Genomic DNA, 17,411 nt, shown 5'->3' with positions numbered 1-17,411 from the left:
AGGGTCAGTACTGAGGGAGTGCTGCACCGTTGGAGGGTCAGTACTGAGGGAGTGCTGCACCGTCGGAGGGTCAGTACTGAGGGCGTGCTGCACCGTCGGAGGGTCAGTACTGAGGGCGTGCTGCACTGTCGGAGGGTCAGTATTGAGGGAGTGCTGCACTGTCGGAGGGTCAGTGCTGAGGGAGTGCTGCATTGTTGGAGCTTTAGTACTGAGGGAATGTTGCAATGTCAGAGGGTCAGCACTGAGGGAGTGCTGCACTGTCAGAGGGTCAGCACTGAGGGAGTGCTGCACTGTCAGAGGGTCAGTAGGGAGACCAAAGTCATGGAAGGGGTCATTAACAGTGCTATTAAGCAGCACTTTTTTGCAATAGCTGCTCACTGAAGCCCAGTTTGGGTTCCGCCAGGGCCATTCAGTTCCTGACCTCATTACAGCCTTGGTTCAAACATGGAGAAAAGAGCTGAACTCCCGTGGTGAGGCGAGAGTGACTGCCCTTGACATCAAGGCAGCATTTGACTGATTGTGGCATCAAGGAGCCCTAGAAAAACTGGAGTCAATGGGAATCGGGGGGAAAACTCTCCGCTGGTTGGAGTCATACCTAGCACAAAGGAAGATGGTTGTGGTTGTTGGAGGTCAGTCATCTCAGCTCCAGGGCATCACTGCAGGAGTTCCTCAGGATAGTGTCCTCAGCCCAACCATCTTCAGCTGCTTCATCAATGACCTTCCTTCCATCATAAGGTCAGAAGTGGGGATGTTCGCTGATGATTGCACAATGTTCAGCACCATTCACAACTCCTCAGATACTGAAGCACCCCATGTCCAAATGCAGCAAGACCTGGACAATATCCAGGCTTGGGCTGACAAGTGGCAAGTAACATTCACGCCACACAAGTGTCAGGCAATGACCATCTCCAACAAGAGAGAATCTAACCATCGCCCCTTAACGTTCAATGGCATCACCATCACTGCATCCCCCACTATGAACATCCTGGGGGTTACCATTGACCAGAAACTGAACTGGACTAACCATATAAATACAGTGGCTACAAGAGCAGGTTAGAGTCTAGGAATCGTGCAATGAATAACCCACCTCCTGACTCCCCAAAGCCTGTCCATCATCTACAAGGCACAAGTCAGGAGTGTGATGGAATACTCCCCACTTGCCTGGATGAGTGCGGCTCCAACAACACTCTTGCTCAACACCATCCAGGACAAAGCAGCCCTGCTTGATTGGCATCACATCCACAAACTTTCACTCCCTCCACCACCGACGCACAGTAGTAGCAGTGTGTGTACCATCTACAAGATGCACTGCAGGAATTCACCAAGGCACCTTAGACAGCACCTTCCAAACCCATGACCGCTACCATCTAGAAGGACAAGGGCAGCAGACACATGGGAACACCACCACCTGGAAGTTCCCTCCCAAGTCACTCACCGTCCTGACTTGGAAATATATCGGCCGTTCCTTCACTGTCGCTGAGTCAAAATCCTGGAACTCCCTCCCTAACAGCGCTGTGGGTGTACCTACACGACAGGGACTGCAGCGGGTCAAGGAGACAGCTCACCCACCACCTTCTCAAGGGGCAATTAGGGATGGGCAATAAATGCTGGCCCAGTCAGTGAGTCCCACATCCTGTGAATAAATTTTAAAAATGTACTGAGGGAGTGCTGCACTGTTGGAGGGTCAGTACGGAGGGAGTGCTGCCCTGTCGGAGGGTCAGTGCTGAGGGAGTGCTGCACTGTCGGAAGGCCAGTGCTGAGGGAGCGCTGCACTGTCGGAGGGCCAGTACTGAGGGAGCGCTGCACTGTCGGAGGGCCAGTACTGAGGGAGCGCTGCACTGTCGGAGGGCCAGTACTGAGGGAGCGCTGCACTGTCGGAGGGTCAGTACTGAGGGAGTGCCGCACTGTCGGAGAGTCAGTACTGAGGGAGTGCTGCACTGTCGGAGGGTCAGTACTGAGGGAGTGCTGCACTGTCGGAGGGTCAGTACTGAGGGAGTGCTGCACTGTCGGAGGGTCAGTACTGAGGGAGTGCTGCACTGTCGGAGGGTCGGTACTGAGGGAGAGCTGCACTGTCGGAGGGTCGGTACTGAGTGAGTGCGGCACTGTCGGAGGGTCGGTACTGAGGGAGTGCTGCACTGTCGGAGGGTCGGTACCGAGGGAGTGCTGCACTGTCGGAGGGTCGGAACCGAGGGAGTGCTGCACTGTCGGAGGGTCAGTACTGAGGGAGTGCTGCACTGTCGGAGGGTCAGTACTGAGGGAGCGCCGCACTGCTGGAGGGTTGGTACTGAGCGAGTGCTGCACTGTCGGAGGGTCAGTACTGAGGGAGTGCTGCACTGTCGGAGGGTCGGTACTGAGGGAGTGCTGCACTGTCGGAGGGTCAGTACTGAGGGAGTGCTGCACTGTCGGAGGGTCGGTACTGAGCGAGTGCTGCACTGTCGGAGGTGCCCTGTTTCGGGTGAAATGTTTAAATGAAGCCCTATGCGCCTCGAGGTGTGTAAACTAAGACGGTGCAAACGATCCCAGAGTTCTGTAGACTGAGGGGTGACATTCAGGTCACACACTGACACTGGGGGAGATCGGATGGTGATTTTCATGGCACAGTGATCGCTAATGAGTCTGGGTTTAAACAAAAAAAAAAGCCATTTATTGTGCAGTGTGAGTGTGAAGAAGACTTGCCGGTAGGTACAGAGCATGCGAGTAATCCTGCAAGAGTCAACTCGTCAGGAAGACCCTTAGTTCCTCCGCTGCAGAGTGCAGCGCACAGATATGCTGTATTCTAAGCAAGGGGGCTGCAGAGGCAAATATCCCCTGTGCAAATTCCTTTTCAGGACAGCAAACTCTCCCCATCTTCACAAGTCCATTTCTCAGTGTCTGTTTTGACGGGTGAATCGCACGCTGTCATCTCCACTTGCTGCTCCTCTATATCCCCCTCGGGCACATCACCCTCGTCCGGTCTGGGGTCCTGAGTCTGCTGTACTCTGCTGATGGCCTCTTCCAGAGTCAGCAGCCTGTGTTTCTCCGAAGGTTGGCAGGACAATTTGCGAGGAGGCTGTGAGGAGCCAGACTCTGACGCTGTAAGGTCCAAAATAACTTCTTACCCACCAGTTCAACAGGCAGCCTGGGGTCGAAGGCCGTGGCTGTCACAGGTCATCGGGTGACCTCTCACCCCTGAACCTTCCATGCCCAACCTCTCGAACTCAATAAACCCGGACCCCAGTGAGAGTCAGTGTGTGTGGGACCCGTACCCCAGTGAGAGTCAGTGTGTGTGGGACCCGTACCCCAGTGAGAGTCAGTGTGTGTGGGACCCGTACCCCAGTGAGAGTCAGTGTGTGTGGGACCCGTACCCCAGTGAGAGTCAGTGTGTGTGGGACCTGTACCCCAGTGAGAGTCAGTGTGTGTGGGACCCGTACCCCAGTGAGAGTCAGTGTGTGTGGGACCCGTACCCCAGTGAGAGTCAGTGTGTGTGGGACCCGTACCCCAGTGAGAGTCAGTGTGTGTGGATCCGTACCCCAGTGAGAGTCAGTGTGTGTGGGACCCGTACCCCAGTGAGAGTCAGTGTGTGTGGGACCCGTACCCCAGTGAGAGTCAGTGTGTGTGGGACCCGTACCCCAGTGAGAGTCAGTGTGTGTGGGACCCGTACCCCAGTGTGTGTGGGACCCGTACCCCAGTGAGAGTCAGTGTGTGTGGGACCCGTACCCCAGTGAGAGTCAGTGTGTGTGGGACCCGTACCCCAGTGAGAGTCAGTGTGTGTGGGACCCGTACCCCAGTGAGAGTCAGTGTGTGTGGGACCCGTACCCCAGTGAGAGTCAGTGTGTGTGGGACCCGTACCCCAGTGAGAGTCAGTGTGTGTGGGACCCGTACCCCAGTGAGAGTCAGTGTGTGTGGCCTGCGCGGTGTCCCGTTCACTCTTACCTGTAATGTCCTTTCCTGCCGAGCTGAAGTTATCATTGAAGAGAATGTCCACGTGCCGGAGAAGGAATTCCACTGCGATGGACTGGATTCTCACCTCCCGAAAGGCGTCTGTCCCAGTGAATCCCACGGACTCAATCTCCTTGGAGCTGGGCAGATAAACACACTGCGTCAGGACAAGACATATCCCACCTTTCTCCAATTCCCCTCCCTCCATCTGACAGCGGAACGGGACCCACCTGTACTCACAGGGGAGTGAGGCAGGGAGAGGGGGAGTGAGGCAGGGAGAGGGGGAGTGAGGCAGGGAGAGGGGGAGTGAGGCAGGGAGAGGGGGAGTGAGGCAGGGAGAGGGGGAGTGAGGCAGGGAGAGGGGGGAGTGAGGCAGGTTCATAGAGTCATAGAGTTATACAGCACAGAAACAGGCCCTTCGGCCCATCATGTCTGTGCCGGCCATCAAGCCCCTATCTATTCTAATCCCGTTTTCCAGCACTTGGCCCCTAGCCCTGGATGCTGTGGTGTTTCAAGTGCTCATCTAAATATTTCTTAAATGTTGTGAGGGTTCCTGCCTCTACCACCCCCCGCAGGCCGTGTGTTCCAGATCCCAACCACCCTCTGGGTGAAAAAAATCCCTCCCCAAGTCCCGTCTAAACCTCCTGCCCCTTATCTTAAATCTATGCCCCCTGGTTATTGACACCTCCACCCAGGGGAATAGTTTCCTCCTATCTACCCTATCTATGCCCCTCTTCATTTTGTATAATACCTCAATCAGGTCCCCCCCCACCAGCCTTCTCTGTTCTAAGGAAAACAACCCCAGCCTATCCAGTCTCTCTTCATAGCTGAAACACTCCAGCCCTGGATTTGCCAAATTGCCCTGGGTCCCATGGGCTCTTACCTTCTTGACCAGTCTCCCATGTGGCACCTTGTCAAAAGCCTTACTGAAGTCCATGTAGACTACATCAACTGCACTACCCTCATCTACACACCTAGTCACCTCCTCGAAAAATTCAATTGCAATTGTTAGACATGATCTCCCCCTGACAAAGCCCTTGCTAACTATCCCTGGTTAACCCCTGCCTCTCCAAGTGGAGAGTAATCCTGTCCTTCAGAATTTTTTTTCCAATAGTTCCCCTACCACTGATGTTAGACTCACTGGCCTGGAATTACCTGGTTTATCCCTACTACCCTTCTTGAATAATGGTACCACATTCACTGTCCTCCAGTCCTCTGGCACCTCTCCTGTGGCCAGAGAGGATTTGAAAGTTAGTGTGAGAGCCCCTGTAATCTCTTCCCTTCCCTCACACAGCAGCCTGGGGTACATCTCACCTGGGCCTGGAGATTTATCCACTTTTAAGCCCGCTAAAATCGCTAATACCTCCTCCCTTTCAATGCTAATTTGTTCAGGTATATCACAGTCCCCTCCCTGATTTCCACACCTACATCGTCCTTCTCCATAGTGAGCACTTAAACCTCTGGCTCCACGCACAGATTGCCACTTTGGTCCCTAATGGGCCCTACTCTTTCCCTGGTTATCCTCTTGCCCTTAACATATTTATAAAATGCCTTGGGATTTTCCTTTATCTTGCCCGCCAGTGTTTTTTCATGCCCCCTCTTCACTCTCCTAATTTAAGTACCCCCCCTTACACTTTCTATGCTCCTCTAGGACTTCCGCTGTTTTCACCCCTCTGTATCTGCCATAAGCCTCCTTTTTTTCCCTTATCCAATCCTCTATATTCCCTTGACATCCAGGGTTCCCTGAACTTGTTGGTCCCACCCTTCACCATTACAGGAACACATTGGCCCTGAACTCTCACTATTTCCTTTCTGAATGACTCCCACTGCTCTGATGTAGACTTCCCTACCAGTAGCTGCTCCCAGTCCATTTTGGCCTGATCCTGCCTTATCATTATTGAAATCGGCCTTCCCCCAACTCAGGACCTTTATTTTCGGTCCATCTATGTCCTTTTCTGTAACTACCTTAAACCTTACAGAGTTATGATCACTATTCCCGAAATGCTCCCCCACTGACACTTCTACCACTTGCCGGGCTTCATTCCCTAAGATTAGGTTCAGGGATGGAGGGAACGTGGGTGGGCTGGACAGAGTGAAACAGGGATGGGCGGAGCGAGACAGAGATGGAGGGAGCGTGGGTGGGATAGAGAGGGTGAGACAGGGATGGAGGGAGTGTGAGAGGGAAAGAGGAAGTGTGAGAGGGAAGGAGCGTGTGAGGCATGGATGGAGGGAGTGTGGGAGAGATGGAGGGAGTGAGGCAGGAATGGACAGAGTAAGACAGAGAAGGCGGTTGTGAGACAGAAATGGAGGAAGTGTAGGAGGGATGGTGGGAGTGTGGGAGGGGTAGGGGAAGCGTGGAGGGAAAGAGGCGGTGAGACAAGGGTGGAGGGGTGAGACAGGGGTGGAGGGGGTGAGACAGGGGGTGGGGGGGGTGAGACAGGGGTGGGGGGGGTGAGACAGGGGTGGGGGGGGTGAGACAGGGGTGGGGGGGGTGAGACAGGGGTGGGGGGGTGAGACAGGGGTGGGGGGGGTGAGACAGGGGTGGGGGGGGTGAGACGGTTGGAGGGGGTAAGACGGGTGGAGAGGGTGAGACGGTGGGGGGAGAGGGTGAGACGGGGGTGGAGGGGGTGAGACGGGGGGGAGGGGGTGAGACGGAGGGGTGAGACGGGGGCGGAGGGGTGAGACGGGGGCGGAGGGGGTGAGACGGGGGCGGAGGGGGTGAGACGGGGGCGGAGGGGGTGAGACGGGTGGAGGGAGGTTCTCACCGGAGGAGGTTCGGTGCCCACACGATGGCGAGGTTTTTCACGTGCATGTTTGTGCAGGAGCTTTGCTGGGCTAATTTGGCGAGATGTCTCATGAGGAAGTGCAGAGTCCTGTAGTTAGGAGGAGGCAGCTGCTGAATAACATCGTGGACCTTCAGCAGCCTCTCATCTATTGTCTGCAGACACACAGCGTCCTGCAGGAGAACAGCAAGGTGCGGGGTGAAGGGCATGTGGAAATCCCAATCCCCCCAGATGCTCCCCCAATCCACCCAGACCCCCCCAATCCACCCAGGACCCCCCCAATCCACCCAGACTCCCCCCAGACCCCCCTCCCAATCCCCCCAGACCCCTCCTCCCAATCCCCCCAGACCCCCCATCCCAATCCCCCCAGACCCCCCCATCCCAATCCCCCCAGAACCCCCCTCCCAATCCCCCCAGACCCCCCCTCCCAATCCACCCAGACCCCCCCTCCCAATCCACCCAGATCCCCCCTCCCAATCCACCCAGATCCCCCTCCCAATCCACCCCAGACCCCCCCCTCCCAATCCACCCAGATCCCCCGCTCCCAATCCACACAGACACCCCCTCCCAATCCACACAGAAACTCCCCCCAATCCACACAGAAACTCCCCCAATCCACCCAGACACCCCCCTCAATCCACCCAGACACCCCCCTCAATCCACACAGAAACTCCCCCCAATCCACACAGAAACTCCCCCAATCCACCCAGACACCCCTCAATCCACCCAGACACCCCCTCAATCCACACAGAAACTCCCCCCAATCCACCCAGACACCCCCCTCAATCCACCCAGACACCCCCCTCAATCCACCCAGACACTCCCCCAATCCACACAGAAACTCCCCCCAATCCACCCAGACACTCCCCCCAATCCACCCAGACACTCCCCCCAATCCACCCAGAAACCTCCCCCCAATCCACACACAAACTCCCCCCAATCAACCCAGAAACTCCCCCCAATCCACCCAGACACCCCCCTCAATCCACCCAGACACCCCCTCAATCCACCCAGACACCCCCCTCAATCCACCCAGACACCCCCCTCAATCCACCCAGACACCCCCCTCAATCCACCCAGACACCCCCCCCAATCCACCCAGAACTCCCCCCAATCCACCCAGACACCCCCCTCATCCACCCAGACACCCCCCTCAATCCACCCAGACACCCCCCTCAATCCACCCAGACACCCCCCTCAATCCACCCAGACACCCCCCTCAATCCACCCAGACACCCCCTCAATCCACCCAGACACTCCCCCAATCCACTCAGACACCCCCCCCAATCCACCCAGACACTCCCCCCAATCCACCCAGAACCTCCCCCGCAGCACACTGCGAAACCTGCCTAGACCCCCCATCACACTGCGAAACCTGCCTAGACCCCCATCCCTCATACTGCGGTACCTGTCCAGAACCACCCCCCCCTCTCCCCCATGGACCCCACAGTTGCATTGGGCTTACGGCAAAGTGATCATAGAGCTGGTAGGTGAGCAGTGGATTTGGCAGCTCACGGAAGTAGAGTTTGCAGAGAGAGCTGACACAGTGGATATCCTGCATGTAGACATCCTTCTCCAAGTCTGGAATCTGATCAGAGTCAAACATGTGGCTGAGAGGGAGAGAGAAGAGAGAGTTACTGATAATCAGAGAGAGAGAGAGAGAGTTACTGATAATCAGAGAGAGAGAGAGAGTTACTGATAATCAGAGAGAGAGAGAGAGTTACTGATAATCAGAGAGAGAGAGAGAGAGTTACTGATAATCAGAGATACTGATAATCAGAGAGAGAGAGAGAGAGTTACTGATAATCAGAGAGAGAGAGAGAGTTACTGATAATCAGAGAGAGAGAGAGAGTTACTGATAATCAGAGAGAGAGAGAGAGTTACTGATAATCAGAGAGAGAGAGAGAGAGTTACTGATAATCAGAGAGAGAGGAATTCTGTGATGGAGGGATAGTGAGTGAGGTATTCTGTGATGGAGGGATAGTGAGTGAGGGATTCTGTGATGGAGGGATAGTGAGTGAGGAATTCTGTGATGGAGGGATAGTGAGGAGGAATACTGTGATGGAGGGATAGTGAGTGAGGGATTCTGTGATGGAGAGATAGTAAGTGAGGGATTCTGTGATGGAGAGATAGTGAGTGAGGGATTCTGTGATGGAGGGATAGTGAGTGAGGAATTCTGTGATGGAGGGATAGTGAGTGAGGAATTCTGTGATGGAGGGATAGTGAGTGAGGGATTCTGTGATGGAGGGATAGTGAGTGAGGGATTCTGTGATGGAGGGATAGTGAGTGAGGAATTCTGTGATGGAGGGATAGTGAGTGAGGAAAACTGTGATGGAGGGATAGAGAGTGAGGGATTCTGTGATGGAGGGATAGTGAGGAGGAATACTGTGATGGAGAGATAGTGAGTGAGGGATTCTGTGATGGAGGGATAGTGAGGAGGAATACTGTGATGGAGAGATAGTGAGTGAGGAATTCTGTGATGGAGGGATAGTGAGTGAGGAATTCTGTGATGGAGAGATAGTGAGTGAGGAATTCTGTGATGGAGGGATAGTGAGTGAGGAATTCTGTGATGGAGGGATAGTGAGGAGGAATACTGTGATGGAGAGATAGTGAGTGAGGGATTCTGTGATGGAGGGATAGTGAGTGAGGAATTCTGTGATGGAGAGATAGTGAGTGAGGAATTCTGTGATGGAGGGATAGTGAGTGAGGAAAACTGTGATGGAGGGATAGTGAGTGAGGGATTCTGTGATGGAGGGATAGTGAGTGAGGGATTCTGTGATGGAGGGATAGTGAGTGAGGAAATCTGTGATGGAGGGATAGTGAGTGAGGAAATCTGTGATGGAGAGATAGTGAGTGAGGAATTCTGTGATGGAGAGATAGTGAGTGAGGAATTCTGTGATGGAGAGATAGTGAGGAGGAATACTGTGATGGAGGGATAGTGAGTTAGGGATTCTGTGATGGAGGGATAGTGAGGAGGAATACTGTGATGGAGAGATAGTGAGTGAGGAATTCTGTGATGGAGGGATAGTGAGTGAGGAATTCTGTGATGGAGGGATAGTGAGGAGGAATTTTGTGATGGAGAGATAGTGAGTGAGGAATTCAGTGATGGAGAGATAGTGAGTGAGGGATTCTGTGATGGAGGGATAGTGAGTGAGGAATTCTGTGATGGAGGGATAGTGAGTGAGGAATTCTGTGATGGAGGGATAATGAGTGAGGGATTCTGTGATGGAGGGATAGTGAGTGAGGAATTCTGTGATGGAGAGATAGTGAGTGAGGAATTCTGTGATGGAGGGATAGTGAGTGAGGAATTCTGTGATGGAGGGATAGTGAGGAGGAATACTGTGATGGAGAGATAGTGAGTGAGGGATTCTGTGATGGAGGGGTAGTGAGTGAGGAATTCTGTGATGGAGAGATAGTGAGTGAGGAATTCTGTGATGGAGGGATAGTGAGTGATGAATTCTGTGATGGAGGGATAGTGAGGAGGAATACTGTGATGGAGGTATAGTGAGTGAGGGATTCTGTGATGGAGGGATAGTGAGTGAGGGATTCTCTGATTGAAGGATAGTGAGGAGGAATACTGTGATGGAGGGATAGTGAGTGAGGGATTCTGTGATGGAGGGATAGTGAGTGAGGAATTCTGTGATGGAGAGATAGTGAGTGAGGAATTCTGTGATGGAGAGATAGTGAGGAGGAATACTGTGATGGAGGGATAGTGAGTGAGGGATTCTGTGATGGAGAGATAGTGAGTGAGGGATTCTGTGATGGAGCGATAGTGAGGAGGAATACAGTGATGGGGGGATAGTGAGTGAGGGATTCTGTGAAGGAGAGATAGTGAGTGAGGGATTCTGTGATGGAGGGATAGTGAGTGAGGGATTCTGTGATGGAGGGATAGTGAGTGAGGAATTCTGTGATGGAGGGATAGTGAGGAGGAATACTGTGATGGAGAGATAGTGAGGAGGAATACTGTGATGGAGAGATAGTGAGTGAGGGATTCTGTGATGGAGGGATAGTGAGTGAGGAATTCTGTGATGGAGAGATAGTGAGTGAGGAATTCTGTGATGGAGGGATAGTGAGGAGGAATACTGTGATGGAGGGATAGTGAGTGAGGGATTCTGTGATGGAGGGATAGTGAGTGAGGGATTCTGTGATGGAGGGATGGTGAGTGAGGAATTCTGTGATGGAGAGATAGTGAGTGAGGAATTCTGTGATGGAGAGATAGTGAGTGAGGGATTCTGTGATGGAGGGATAGTGAGGAGGAATACTGTGATGGAGGGATAGTGAGGAGGAATACTGTGATGGAGGGATAGTGAGTGAGGGATTCTGTGATGGAGAGATAGTGAGTGAGGGATTCTGTGATGGAGGGATAGTGAGTGAGGGATTCTGTGTTCGATGGATAGTGAGTGAGGGATTCTGTGATGGAGGGATAGTGAGTGAGGAATTCTGTGATGGAGGGATAGTGAGGAGGAATACTGTGATGGAGAGATAGTGAGGAGGAATACTGTGATGGAGAGATAGTGAGTGAGGGATTCTGTGATGGAGGGATAGTGAGTGAGGAATTCTGTGATGGAGGGATAGTGAGTGAGGAATTCTGTGATGGAGAGATAGTGAGTGAGGAATACTGTGATGGAGGGATAGTGAGGAGGAATACTGTGATGGAGGGATAGTGAGTGAGGGATTCTGTGATGGAGGGATAGTGAGTGAGGGATTCTGTGATGGAGGGATAGTGAGTGAGGAATTCTGTGATGGAGGGATAGTGAGGAGGAATACTGTGATGGAGAGATAGTGAGTGAGGGATTCTGTGATGGAGGGATAGTGAGTGAGGAATTCTGTGATGGAGAGATAGTGAGTGAGGAATTCGGTGATGGAGGGATAGTGAGTGAGGAATTCTGTGATGGAGGGATAGTGAGGAGGAATACTGTGATGGAGGTATAGTGAGTGAGGGATTCTGTGATGGAGGGATAGTGAGTGAGGGATTCTGTGATTGAAGGATAGTGAGGAGGAATACTGTGATGGAGGGATAGTGAGTGAGGGATTCTGTGGTGGAGGGATAGTGAGTGAGGAATTCTGTGATGGAGAGATAGTGAGTGAGGAATTCTGTGATGGAGAGATAGTGAGTGAGGAATTCTGTGATGGAGAGATAGTGAGGCGGAATACTGTGATGGAGGGATAGTGAGTGAGGGATTCTGTGATGGAGGGATAGTGAGGAGGAATTCTGTGATGGAGAGATAGTGAGTGAGGAATTCTGTGATTGAGGGATAGTGAGTGAGGAATTCTGTGATGGAGGCATAGTGAGGAGGAATACTGTGATGGAGAGATAGTGAGTGAGGGATTCTGTGATGGAGGGATAGTGAGTGTGGAATTCTGTGATGGAGAGATAGTGAGTGAGGAATTCTGTGATGGAGGGATAGTGAGTGAGGAATTCTGTGATGGAGGGATAGTGAGGAGGAATACTGTGATGGAGGTATAGTGAGTGAGGAATTCTGTGATGGAGGTATAGTGAGTGAGGGATTCTGTGATGGAGGGATAGTGAGTGAGGAATTCTGTAATTGAGGGATAGTGAGGAGGAATACTGTGATGGAGGGATAGTGAGTGAGGGATTCTGTGATGGAGGGATAGTGAGTGAGGAATTCTGCGATGGAGAGATAGTGAGTGAGGAATTCTGTGATGGAGAGATAGTGAGTGAGGAATTCTGTGATGGAGAGATAGTGAGGAGGAATACTGTGATGGAGGGATAGTGAGTGAGGGATTCTGTGATGGAGGGATAGTGAGGAGGAATACTGTGATGGAGAGATAGTGAGTGAGGAATTCTGTGATGGAGGAATAGTGAGTGAGGGATTCTGTGATTGAACGATAGTGAGGAGGAATACTGTGATGGAGGGATAGTGAGTGAGGGATTCTGTGATGAAGGGATAGTGAGTGAGGAATTCTGTGATGGAGAGATAGTGAGTGAGGAATTCTGTGATGGAGAGATAGTGAGTGAGGAATTCTGTGATGGAGAGATAGTGAGGAGGAATACTGTGATGGAGGGATAGTGAGTGAGGGATTCTGTGATGGAGGGATAGTGAGGAGGAATACTGTGATGGAGAGATAGTGAGTGAGGAATTCTGTGATGGAGGGATAATGAGTGAGGGATTCTGTGATGGAGGGATAGTGAGTGAGGAATTCTGTGATGGAGAGATAGTGAGTGAGGAATTCTGTGATGGAGAGATAGTGAGGAGGAATTCTGTGATGGAGAGATAGTGAGTGAGGAATTCTGTGATGGAGAGATAGTGAGTGAGGAATACTGTGATGGAGGGATAGTGAGTGAGGGATTCTGTGATGGAGAGATAGTGAGTGAGGAATTCTGTGATGGAGGGATAGTGAGTGAGGGATTCTGTGATGGAGAGATAGTGAGTGAGGAATTCTGTGATGGAGGGATAGTGAGTGAGGAATTCTGTGATGGAGGGATAGTGAGTGAGGAATTCTGTGATGGAGGGATAGTGAGTGAGGAATTCTGTGATGGAGGGATAGTGAGTGAGGAATTCTGTGATGGAGGGATAGTGAGAGGAATTCTGTGATGGAGGGATAGTGAGTGAGGAATTCTGTGATGGAGGGATAGTGAGTGAGGGATTCTGTGATGGAGGGATAGTGAGTGAGAGATTCTGTGATGGAGAGATAGTGAGTGAGGGATTCTGTGATGGAGAGATAGTGAGTGAGGGATTCTGTGATGGAGAGATAGTGAGTGAGGAATTCTGTGATGGAGAGATAGTGAGTGAGGGATTCTGTGATGGAGCGATAGTGAGGAGGAATACTGTGATGGGGGATAGTGAGTGAGGGATTCCGTGATGGAGAGATAGTGAGTGACGGCTTCTGTGATGGAGGGATAGTGAGTGAGGGATTCTGTGATGGAGGGATAGTGAGTGAGGAATTCTGTGATGGAGGGATAATGAGGAGGAATACTGTGATGGAGAGATAGTGAGGAGGAATACTGTGATGGAGAGATAGTGAGTGAGGGATTCTGTGATGGAGGGATAGTGAGTGAGGAATTCTGTGATGGAGAGATAGTGAGTGAGGAATTCTGTGATGGAGGGATAGTGAGGAGGAATACTGTGATGGAGGGATAGTGAGTGAGGGATTCTGTGATGGAGGGATAGTGAGTGAGGGATTCTGTGATGGAGGGATGGTGAGTGAGGAATTCTGTGATGGAGAGATAGTGAGTGAGGAATTCTGTGATGGAGAGATAGTGAGTGAGGGATTCTGTGATGGAGCGATAGTGAGGAGGAATACTGTGATGGGGGATAGTGAGTGAGGGATTCTGTGATGGAGGGATAGTGAGTGAGGGATTCTGTGATGGAGGGATAGTGAGTGAGGAATTCTGTGATGGAGGGATAGTGAGGAGGAATACTGTGATGGAGAGATAGTGAGGAGGAATACTGTGATGGAGAGATAGTGAGTGAGCGATTCTGTGATGGAGGGATAGTGAGTGAGGAATTCTGTGATGGAGGGATAGTGAGGAGGAATACTGTGATGGAGGGATAGTGAGGAGGAATACTGTGATGGAGGGATAGTGAGTGAGGGATTCTGTGATGGAGAGATAGTGAGTGAGGGATTCTGTGATGGAGGGATAGTGAGTGAGGGATTCTGTGATGGAGGGATAGTGAGTGAGGAATTCTGTGATGGAGGGATAGTGAGTGAGGAATTCTGTGATGGAGGGATAGTGAGGAGGAATACTGTGATGGAGAGATAGTGAGGAGGAATACTGTGATGGAGAGATAGTGAGTGAGGGATTCTGTGATGGAGGGAAAGTGAGTGAGGAATTCTGTGATGGAGGGATAGTGAGTGAGGAATTCTGTGATGGAGAGATAGTGAGTGAGGAATACTGTGATGGAGGGATAGTGAGGAGGAATACTGTGATGGCGGGATAGTGAGTGAGGGATTCTGTGATGGAGGGATAGTGAGTGAGGGATTCTGTGATGGAGGGATAGTGAGTGAGGAATTCTGTGATGGAGGGATAGTGAGGAGGAATACTGTGATGGAGAGATAGTGAGTGAGGGATTCTGTGATGGAGGGATAGTGAGTGAAGAATTCTGTGATGGAGAGATAGTGAGTGAGGAATTCTGTGATGGAGGGATAGTGAGTGAGGAATTCTGTGATGGAGGGATAGTGAGGAGGAATACTGTGATGGAGGTATAGTGAGTGAGGGATTCTGTGATGGAGGGATAGTGAGTGAGGGATTCTGTGATTGAAGGATAGTGAGGAGGAATACTGTGATGGAGGGATAGTGAGTGAGGGATTCTGTGATGGAGGGATAGTGAGTGAGGAATTCTGTGATGGAGAGATAGTGAGTGAGGAATTCTGTGATGGAGAGATAGTGAGTGAGGAATTCTGTGATGGAGAGATAGTGAGGAGGAATACTGTGATGGAGGGATAGTGAGTGAGGGATTCTGTCATGGAGGGATAGTGAGGAGGAATTCTGTGATGGAGAGATAGTGAGTGAGGAATTCTGTGATTGAGGGATAGTGAGTGAGGATTTCTGTGATGGAGGGATAGTGAGGAGGAATACTGTGATGGAGAGATAGTGAGTGAGGGATTCTGTGCTGGAGGGATAGTGAGTGAGGAATTCTGTGATGGAGAGATAGTGAGTGAGGAATTCTGTGATGGAGGGATAGTGAGTGAGGAATTCTGTGATGGAGGGATAGTGAGGAGGAATACTGTGATGGAGGTATAGTGAGTGAGGGATTCTGTGATGGAGGTATAGTGAGTGAGGGATTCTGTGATGGAGCGATAGTGAGTGAGGAATTCTGTGATTGAGGGATAGTGAGGAGGAATACTGTGATGGAGGGATAGTGAGTGAGGGATTCTGTCATGGAGGGACAGTGAGTGAGGAATTCTGTGATGGAGAGATAGTGAGTGAGGAATTCTGTGATGGAGAGATAGTGAGTGAGGAATTCGGTGATGGAGAGATAGTGAGGAGGAATACTGTGATGGAGGGATAGTGAGTGAGGGATTCTGTGATGGAGGGATAGTGAGGAGGAATACTGTGATGGAGAGATAGTGAGTGAGGAATTCTGTGATGGAGGGATAGTGAGGAGGAATACTGTGATGGAGAGATAGTGAGGAGGAATACTGTGATGGAGAGATAGTGAGTGAGGGATTATGTGATGGAGGGATAGTGAGTGAGGAATTCTGTGATGGAGATATAGTGAGTGAGGAATTCTGTGATGGAGGGATTGTGAGGAGGAATACTGTGATGGAGGGATAGTGAGTGAGGGATTCTGTGATAGAGGGATAGTGAGTGAGGAATTCTGTGATGGAGGGATAGTGAGTGAGGAATTCTGTGATGGAGAGATAGTGAGTGAGGAATTCTGTGATGGAGAGATAGTGAGGAGGAATACTGTGATGGAGGGATAGTGAGTGAGGGATTCTGTGATGGAGAGATAGTGAGTGAGGGATTCTGTGATGGAGGAATAGTGAGTGAGGGATTCTGTGATTGAAAGATAGTGAGGAGGAATACTGTGATGGAGGGATAGTGAGTGAGGGATTCTGTGATGGAGGGATAGTGAGTGAGGAATTCTGTGATGGAGAGATAGTGAGTGAGGAATTCTGTGATGGAGATAGTGAGTGAGGAATTCTGTGATGGAGAGATAGTGAGGAGGAATACTGTGATGGAGGGATAGTGAGTGAGGGATTCTGTGATGGAGGGATAGTGAGGAGGAATACTGTGATGGAGAGATAGTGAGTGAGGAATTCTGTGATGGAGGGATAATGAGTGAGGGATTATGTGATGGAGGGATAGTGAGTGAGGAATTCTGTGATGGAGAGATAGTGAGTGAGGAATTCTGTGATGGAGAGATAGTGAGGAGGAATTCTGTGATGGAGAGATAGTGAGTAAGGAATTCTGTGATGGAGAGATAGTGAGTGAGGAATACTGTGATGGAGGGATAGTGAGTGAGGGATTCTGTGATGGAGAGATAGTGAGTGAGGAATTCTGTGATGGAGGGATAGTGAGTGAGGGATTCTGTGATGGAGAGATAGTGAGTGAAGAATTCTGTGATGGAGGGATAGTGAGTGAGGAATTCTGTGATGGAGGGATAGTGAGTGAGGAACTCTGTGATGGAGGGATAGTGAGTGAGGAATTCTGTGATGGAGGGATAGTGAGTGAGGAATTCTGTGATGGAGGGATAGTGAGAGGAATTCTGTGATGGAGGGATAGTGAGTGAGGAATTCTGTGATGGAGGGATAGTGAGTGAGGGATTCTGTGATGGAGGGATAGTGAGTGAGAGATTCTGTGATGGAGAGATAGTGAGTGAGGGATTCTGTGATGGAGAGATAGTGAGTGAGGGATTCTGTGATGGAGAGATAGTGAGTGAGGAATTCTGTGATGGAGAGATAGTGAGTGAGGGATTCTGTGATGGAGCGATAGTGAGGAGGAATACTGTGATGGGGGATAGTGAGTGAGGGATTCCGTGATGGAGAGATAGTGAGTGAGGGCTTCTGTGATGGAGGGATAGTGAGTGAGGGATTCTGTGATGGAGGGATAGTGAGTGAGGAATTCTGTGATGGAGGGATAGTGAGGAGGAATACTGTGATGGAGAGATAGTGAGGAGGAATACTGTGATGGAGAGATAGTGAGTGAGGGATTCTGTGATGGAGGGATAGTGAGTGAGGAATTCTGTGATGGAGAGATAGTGAGTGAGGAATTCTGTGATGGAGGGATAGTGAGGAGGAATA

The 17,411-nt window shown here is 51.1% G+C and overlaps 1 protein-coding gene across 1 annotated transcript in view; it reads right to left on the bottom strand.

The window, feature by feature from the left end:
• Positions 1–17,411, bottom strand: part of LOC144676514 (rho GTPase-activating protein 32-like) — a gene marked incomplete at its 5' end in the record, with an annotated part of 53,403 nt that overhangs the window by 16,735 nt on the left and 19,257 nt on the right. The window contains 3 exons of the mRNA XM_078536913.1: positions 3,913–4,058; positions 6,684–6,874; positions 8,167–8,311. Coding sequence (XP_078393039.1) covers positions 3,913–4,058; positions 6,684–6,874; positions 8,167–8,311 — 482 coding nt within the window. The remainder of the gene's footprint in view (positions 1–3,912; positions 4,059–6,683; positions 6,875–8,166; positions 8,312–17,411) is intronic.

Source organism: Cetorhinus maximus, unplaced genomic scaffold (genome assembly GCF_964194155.1).
Source record: "Cetorhinus maximus unplaced genomic scaffold, sCetMax3.hap1.1 HAP1_SCAFFOLD_1657, whole genome shotgun sequence".
In the NCBI taxonomy this organism is placed as follows: domain Eukaryota; kingdom Metazoa; phylum Chordata; class Chondrichthyes; order Lamniformes; family Cetorhinidae; genus Cetorhinus; species Cetorhinus maximus.
This window is presented reverse-complemented; position numbering and strand designations above follow the sequence as displayed.